The 7,799-nt window shown below is 57.9% G+C and overlaps 3 protein-coding genes across 4 annotated transcripts in view; all 3 read left to right on the top strand.

Moving 5' to 3' along the window:
• The window catches only part of ICAM1 (intercellular adhesion molecule 1), a 37,218-nt gene extending 35,411 nt beyond the window's left edge, over positions 1-1,807 (top strand). Inside the window, exons 6-7 of the mRNA XM_006161558.3 lie at positions 779-1,027; positions 1,124-1,807. Of these exons, the coding sequence (XP_006161620.1) occupies positions 779-1,027; positions 1,124-1,296 (422 nt within the window). The 3' untranslated portion in view covers positions 1,297-1,807. The remainder of the gene's footprint in view (positions 1-778; positions 1,028-1,123) is intronic.
• A 1,949-nt stretch (positions 1,808-3,756) lies between these two features.
• On the top strand, positions 3,757-5,964 carry ICAM4 (intercellular adhesion molecule 4 (Landsteiner-Wiener blood group)). Of its 2 annotated transcripts, XM_006161557.2 has the most exons (3): positions 3,757-4,352; positions 4,450-4,755; positions 4,899-5,112. In XM_006161557.2, the coding sequence occupies exons 1-3, from the start codon at positions 3,959-3,961 to the stop codon at positions 5,018-5,020; spliced, it is 822 nt and encodes a 273-aa protein (XP_006161619.1). In that variant the 5' UTR covers positions 3,757-3,958; the 3' UTR covers positions 5,021-5,112. The 2 variants fall into 2 exon arrangements, with proteins under 2 accessions (XP_006161619.1, XP_014448338.1); XM_014592852.2 differs by having other exon boundaries at positions 3,757-4,755; positions 4,899-5,964.
• A 589-nt stretch (positions 5,965-6,553) lies between these two features.
• Positions 6,554-7,799, top strand: part of ICAM5 (intercellular adhesion molecule 5) — a gene marked incomplete in the record, with an annotated part of 9,857 nt that continues 8,611 nt past the window's right edge. Inside the window, 2 exon segments of the mRNA XM_027765558.1 lie at positions 6,554-6,687; positions 7,603-7,799. Coding sequence (XP_027621359.1) covers positions 6,606-6,687; positions 7,603-7,799 — 279 coding nt within the window.

Here is a 7,799-nt window from a genome sequence, read left to right as displayed (position 1 = left end):
AGGAGAATGGAGGAGAAGGGATTGCAGCATGGCCGTCTCCCCTGGGGGGTGATTTCTTGCTTTCTGTCTCTATGTCTCTGTCTCTCTGTCTGGCGAGCACACGTGCCCTATAGCAAAAACCTCTCCAAAAAAAAAGAATGATTTATTTAATTTTGTTTATTATCATTATTATATTTTTTTAATAGAGATTTTTGCTATAGGGCACATGTACTTGTCAGAGACAGATAGAAAATAAGAAATCACACCCCCCCGGGGGTGGGATGGCCACACTGCAATCCCTTCTCCATTCTCCTCCTGGGATCTTGGGCACACACGCACATGTGCCTGACATGAGTTTAAGCCCCCTAGTCCAGGACTCACACCGCGGTCGACTACATGGGAGTCCAGCGACATAGCCATTATGCCAAATGCTGGTCCCTAAAAAAATTGTTTTAATAAAAAAATTTATTTGTTATTATTTTTTAATTTGACCAGAGACAAAACAGAGAAAGAGAAAATGAGAAAGCAAGCTGCCAGGTCTGGGACTCAAACTGCAGTCAGCCATGTGGGAATCCAGCAGCCTTAGCCATCGCGCCACCTGCCAAGCCCTTATCATTATTTTTTAAATTTGCTATAGCGCCTATGAGTTCACCAAAGAGAGACAAAGAGAGAGATGGAAAGTGAGAAAGCTGCCCAGTCTGGGACTTGAACTGCAATCCACCATGTAGGAGTCCAGTGCCTTACCCACCATGCCATCTCCTGGCCCCACCCCATCCTTCATCTTTCTGTGTTTCTCCAGACGGCCCCCGACTGGATGAGAGAGACTGCCCTGGAAATTGGACATGGCAAGAAGGCACCCCGCAGACCCTGAAATGCCAGGCCCGGGGGAACCCACCCCCACAGCTGAACTGTCGCCGGAAAGGGGATGGGGCTTTGCTGCGTATTGGCGACCTGGGGCTTGTCACGCGGGATCTGACAGGCACCTACATCTGCCGGGCCCAGAATGCTCTGGGGGAGGCCACCCGTGAGGTGTCTGTGAATGTTCTCTGTGAGTTTGCCAGTGTGTAGGGCTGGGGGCCGGAGGGGTGGGGGACAGCACGCCCTCCCTGCCTGATCCTCACCGCCTGCCGTATCCTCCCCACAGACCAGGATAATACACTGCTCATCGCAATGCTGGTGGTGGCTGCGGTCGTCCTGGGCATTGCGGGTGTATCCGTCTATCTCTATAACCGTCAGCGCAAGATCAAGAAATATAGACTCCAGAAAGCCCAGGAGGCAGCCACCATGAAGCTAACCAAGCAAGCCACCCAGGCCTGAGCTGTCCCAGGGCAGGACCTTCTCTTCTCTCCCCCACACGGTGGCCGCAGTGTCACAGAGAGCGGTGGACATAATGCCATATGGCCTTACCTACCTCCCCATGCCACCCAGGACAGGACGGTGGCAGTGGCCTCGGTCAGGATGCAGACAGCATAAGGGGTCATGGTACCTGCACACTTACGACCCCCCAGGCCTCCCCTGACCCGGAGCCATAGGCCTGAGTCGAGGGGAGGGGACGACACGAGGACATGACTGCGAGGGATGTCCAGTGTGACCCCAGCTACATGGGGAATGACACATCATCCCGCCATGGGGGTGGGAGGGACGCACAGCTGGGACATACTGAAACTGACATCCCCAAGAAAGGAATGACCCCACACAGACATGGAAACGCTAGTAGGGCCCTTCCTTCATCTGACGGACAGCAGGCCCGGCACTGCTGTCTACTGATCTTCTTAATGATGACGTATTTATTGTTTTTTTTTAAAAAAAATTATTTTATTGAACTTTATTTATGTATGTATTTATTTTTAATTTGACCAGAGAGAGACAGAGTGTGAGAGAGAAAGTGAGAAAGCAAGCCGCCAGATCCAGGACTTGAACTACAGTAGGCCATGTGGGAGTCCAGTGCCCTTAACCACCACGCCACCTGCCGGCCCCTGGTTTGTGGTTGTACCGGTTAATTATTGAGTGCCTTGTAGGTAGTCTAGAACAGCGAACCAGGTGAACGTAGGTTCCCGCCCTCGGGACGCGCTGGGTCTCGCCTCATTTAGGGCTCCCAGGTACAGTGGGACTGGCCGGGCGCTGCATGAGTGTGCCTGGCAAAATGGCATTTCTCACTCTAGCGGTCAAATTCCTGCCTCCCAGGAGGGATGCTTTTTCTTTTTCTTTTTTTTTTTTTGGAAGGATGCTTTTTCTTTGGTTTTAATTTGCAGAGGGTACATGCACTCCACAGAGACATGGTTGAGGGGCAAGAAAGCACCCTGCATGAGGAATGGCGATACCACGACCCCTTCTTTCTTTTTTCTTTTTTGTAACATAATTTGATTGATTTATTTAATTTGATCAGAGAGGGACAGAGTAAGAGAGAGAGAGAGGCAAAATGAGAAAGCATGACTCCAGGTCTGGGACTTGAACTGCAGTCGACCATGTGGGAGTCCAGTGCCTTAACCACCACGCCACCTGCTGGCCCCAATCCCTTCACTTCTGGGATTTGGGGCACACACATACGCACACCTGGAGTGTCTTTTAAGACACTGGGATTCAAACAGCGACATCAGTCATGTGGGGTCCAGCCATCCCTTCTCCATTCTCCATTCAGGATTTGGGGTACACACGCACATGTACCAGCATGAGTTTCAAGCGGCCTCTCCATTCTCCCCTCCAGGATTTTGGGCATGCACTCACATGCACCAGGCTGGAGTTTCAAGCAACTGGGTGCGGGGGTCAAACTGCGGTCGGCCATGTGGGAGTCCAGCGCCTTAACCAGCAAGCCACCTGCTGGTCCCTGAGGGAAACTTCTCCTATCTCCAGTGCCCCTGCCTTGTAGGGCCTGGTTCGGTCTCAGAGGGACCTGCAGGAATGAACACTACCTCTCCATATTACAGCAGTGATCCAGGCTCTGCAAACAGTGGGGAGAGGAGCCAGGCCGGGGAGGACACCCTCTCTGCTCTGGAGGCCTCCCATGGAGAGAGGGCCATGCCACATTCCCTTCTCCTTCATTCTCCTCCTGGGATCTTGGGCACACACGACTAGCGTGCTTTTCTTTCTTTTTAAAAAAGAATTATTTAATTTTATTTACTCATTCATTTATTTTAATTTGACCAGAGGGAGAGAGGGAAAGTAAGAAAGCAAGCCACCAGGTCCAGGACGGGAACCCTGGTCAGCCATGTGGGAGTGTCCAGCGCCTTAACCACCACGCCACCTGCTGGACTCAGCGTGCTTTTCAAGCCACCGGGTCTGGGACTTGAAACACAGTTGGCCAGGTGGGATTCCAGCGATGTAACTGCTACATCATCTGCTAGTCACCAAATCTAGGATTATTTATGACTTTTTGGGACACCAGTTACAATTAAAATCCCTTCTCAAAACAAAAACAAAACACAATGACATTCAGTGTGCAACGGAGTCTGGAATCACGTTCTTTTTTCTTTTTTTTTTTAATAATTTGACCAGATTTAGGGCCAGCATGGCCGACCGTGGTTCAAGTCCTGAATCTGGTGGCTTGCTTTCTCACTTTCCCCCTCTCTCTCTCTGTCTGTCTGATCAAACTGGAAAGTAACAATCATAATAAATAAAGTTAAAATAAAATAATTCTTAAAAAAATAATAATTTGACCACATTTATTTATTTTTCATTTGACCAGAGAGAGGGAGTGTGAGAAAGCAAACTGCTAGGTCTGGGACTGGAACTAGAACTGCAGGCAGGACTCCCATGTGGAGTCCAGCACCTTAACCACTGTGCCACCTGCCAGCCCTGGAATTGCATTCTTGAGTCTGGGGAGAAAGGCTCCGCCGGGCTCCTGGGCACGGCCCTGACTCTAAGGGCCTCTGGTTCCTCTCCCAGGCGGGATTGAGGAGGTGGGGCTGCGCGTCTCCTTATCTCCAGAGCCAGCCCGCCCGGGCCTCCCAGGGGGGGAGCGCCTCAGTCCGGGCTCCCTGCCATGGGGTCTTTGCTCCCGCTGTCTCTGTTTTTTTGGCTGGTGGCTGCCTGCCTGGGAGGCGGGAGCGCGCGGGGACGCAGGGCTGAGCGGGTGCAAGGCCCCAGGGGCAGCCCTCCTACACCCTCGGGGACCTCGGCGCCCTTCTGGGTGAGACTAAGCCCGGAGTTCGCGGCGGTACCGCCGGGGGGCTCGGTGTGGCTCAACTGCAGTAGCAACTGTCCCCTGCCGGAGGAGCCCAGACTGCGCACGCGCCTGCGGCTGGGCCAGAAGCGCACCGGGCCGGGCTGGGTATCCTACCAGCTGCTCGACGTGCGGGCCTGGAGCTCCGACGTGCGCTGCTTCGTCACCTGCGCCGGAGAAACGCGCGAGGCCACCTCCAGGATCACCGCCTACAGTGAGGGACTGGGCTCAGGCCCAGCTGGGGGAAGGGGACAGGGACGCGCTAAGGGGCGCTCGCGGATCTTACTGGGGGGGCCCCCCTCTTACCTTAGAACGGCCGCGCAGCGTGATTCTGGACCCTCCAGTCCTCGAGGACGGCAAGTACACTCTGCGCTGTCACGTGACGCATGTATTCCCCGTGGGCTTCTTGGTGGTGACGCTGAGACGGGGAGGCCGGGTCATCCATTCCGAAAGCCTAGAGCGCTATACCGGCCTGGATCTGGCCAATGTGACCCTGACCTACTTGTGGCACGCTGGACCCCGCGACCACTGGCAGCCCGTGACCTGTCACGCACGCTTCAACCTGGACGGCTTGATAGTCCGCAGCAGTTCGGCACCCGTGACGCTGGCCCTCCTCGGTGAGGTCCCCCTGAAATCTTGAGGACTTGGGGAGAGGGGGGAAAGTTAGGGCCACAGGAGGGCGCATAGACCGAGCGTGAGCTCCACGCGGGTCGCCAGCCCTCCATGGGCTCGGTTCCTGATTCTCACCTCCTACCCCCAGTTCGAAGTCCCGAGTCCAAAGTGTTGGCCTCCACCTCCATAGCTGCCCTCGTGGGGATCCTTCTCGCCGTGGGGGCTGCCTACCTGTACAAGCGCCGAACGACGACGCAGACCCAGTCGTAGAGGGATGGCTTATGCCGGGCGAGCCGGAGGAGAAAGGAATCTGGGACAATTTGGGGGAAGCTGCCCAGATCAATAAAGCTTTCTTCAAGCCACTCTTTGCTGCGCGGCCTAAATAGTCCCCTTTGCGGGCTATCACTTTCTCCAAGTTCCTTGTCTCCTTAAGGGCACCTGATGTTTTCCCGCCCAGAGCCCACTTGGGGTCCCAGAGTCCCAATTCTTCTCCACCTAGCGGGCGTAGTGTTGTAAAACTCTCCTGCAGGTATTATCGAAGCGTTGCAGACGAGCTAAGCTCTATCTTGCTCTGGAGAGCCTCTGGGCGCGGGAAGGGCTGGTTCATGGATGGCTTTTCCTGATTGGCTTCTTCGCTACCACGCAGCGGCTCTGATTGGATGCTAAGTTTCCTTTCCCACCCCCCATCTCCACTTTAGACCTGGAGTCTGCCCGCAGGCCAACAGTGAAGCGAGAACTTAAGCCCATCGTTCACCCGTTAACGCTGAGGGTGAGACCACACATGGGCGGGGCCACATGGAAAATTGAGGACATGACATTGGCAAAGGAGGTGCCCATGCAGTGACAGTGGAAAGGGAAAATCAGAGGGCCCACATGGAATGCAATCCTGGTCGTCACCGGGCCAGGTTGGCACATGGAGACGCGTTAAAGCTTGGAGCCGGGAGACAGGGTCGAAAGCGTCACCGCTGGTCTCTCGATATTGCGTGGATGCAGAATCCGGGCCCGTACTAAGGGTGCCCGGCAGAGCCGGCCTGTTCCAGGGCTCAGCCCACCGCGCAGAAGACGGATTCCGGGGCGCTTTTTCAGCGGCTCGCGCGCACATAGGCCGAATAGACACGTGTCCGCTGCACGCTGGGTAAATACAGACCCGGAGCCGAGCCGATCTAATTTAGACGCCCCCGAACGCTGCGCGCACGCACACGTGTCTCCGACTCGCTGGCACTTTCGTCCCCGCCCCCTCCGTCGCGTGCCGGGGCGAGCGGGAGGAGGCTAGGGGCGTGGCTGTAACACCCTCTGCTCCCCCAGGCCAAAAGGAGAAGGATCGGCGAGGGAGGGGTCTGCATGTCCTCCTCTAGAACTGACCTTCCCCAGCCTCCAAGAGCCCCCTACTCAATCCCCGCCCAAAGGGGCGCTGGTGGGAGGAGCTAACCATGAGGGCGGAGCTCGGAGTCCAGCTTATTTTCATAGCATCTAAGCCAAGGCTGGGGAGGGGGTTTGGGAAGGGCGACCCAGCATCCCCCGACCTCCGCGTCGCCGCCGGGGATGACGCGGGAGAGCGTGGTCGCCCCCAGAAGGCTCCGGGCGATGGGGCCGGCCTCCACGTAGACCCCGGGGGTCGCTTGTTCTCGCCAGCTCGCCTTCACCAAGGCCGGGAGCCTAGCACACGCTCGCCCAGCGCCCCCCCGCCGCCTCTGCCGCCGCCCCCTCCTTGGAAACCAAGTTACCAACGTTAAACCAATCCCCGAGCGCAACTCTGCCTCCCCCACACCCCACCCGCCGCGCCGCGCCGCGCCGTCCTCTAGCCCAGCTCGTCGCTCGCGCTCCCCTCGCCTCCTTCGCTTCCCCCGCGGCGGCGATGCCAGGGCCTTCGCCAGGGCTGCGCCGGGCGCTACTCGGCCTCTGGGCTGCCCTGGGCCTGGGGCTCCTCGGCCTCTCAGGTAAGAGCCTGCCCTGGCTCGGGGTGGACAGGGCGGGGGCGGAGCTCCCGGACCCGAGAAGCGGCCTCCAGCCCTCCTGGCTCCGCCCTCGCCTGGCTCCCACGCTTCTGCCCCCACCTTGAGCCGTGGCCTTCCCGATCCTCCTCCCCCTAACACGCACCGGAGAGCCAGCTTCCCGACACCTCGCTCGCTCAGGTCTCTACCCTACCCCCCGTGGAGATCCTGGGTGCTCTTCTGCACCCAGCCCCGCGCTCTGGAGACCCCAGCGTCTCTCCTATCCCTTCCCTGGAACCTTCTCACGCTCTGCTGTGCACCGTGGTCCACGGACTGGCATCGTCCCCACTCACGGTCCGCGAAGAACCCACCTCCCCAACTGCGGTGACTCAGAAGCGCTGTTCCCGCTCCGCCCGGAGCCCTGGCAACCGGGTCCCGCGGCTGCTTCCATGAACCCAACCTAGCGTCCTTGCCCGGTTCTTAGCCCAGGTCTGGGGTCTTCCTTAATCCTTGACCCAAGCTCTTCTCTCTTTGCCGGCTCCCCAACCTCAGTCTCCCCCGCTCCCGATGAGCCACCAGGACCCTGAGAACCTGTTTGTTCCCCATCCCCCAACCGAGGTCCTCTCCTTCAAGCGTTGCTGTGTGCTTGGAAGACCCCATCTTTCCTCTGGTTCCCCCCTCCCCCCATACTTTCCCACCGCGCCACCGGCGCCTTGGAGACCAGAGCTCTGCGCTACCATGTCCCAGAGACACCTTCCAGGTTTAGATTCTGGGAGCCTGGGCTTGGTCCTGGGCAGGACTTGGGACTCCTGGGTTGTTTTCTGGCTGTGGCCTTTGCCAGTTCCCCCCAGGCGCCCTCGACTCGGTGTAGCGGCGCTAAGATCTCAGCTAAGCAGCGCTGACCCGCGTTTCTCCGGGTAGCGGTCGCGCAGGAACCCTTCTGGGCGGACCTGCAGCCCCGCGTGGCGCTTGTGGAGCGCGGGGGCTCGCTGTGGCTGAATTGCAGTACCAACTGCCCGCGGCCGGAGCGCGGTGGCCTGGAGACCTCGCTGCGCCGAAACGGGACCCAAAGGGGTTTGCGGTGGCTGGCGCGGCAGCTGGTGGACATCCGCGAGCCC

This window comes from Tupaia chinensis, unplaced genomic scaffold (genome assembly GCF_000334495.1).
Source record: "Tupaia chinensis unplaced genomic scaffold, TupChi_1.0 Scaffold138665_1, whole genome shotgun sequence".
In the NCBI taxonomy this organism is placed as follows: Eukaryota; Metazoa; Chordata; class Mammalia; order Scandentia; family Tupaiidae; genus Tupaia; species Tupaia belangeri.
The sequence above is the reverse complement of the archived record's forward strand: the minus strand, read 5'-3'. Positions and strand labels throughout refer to the sequence as shown.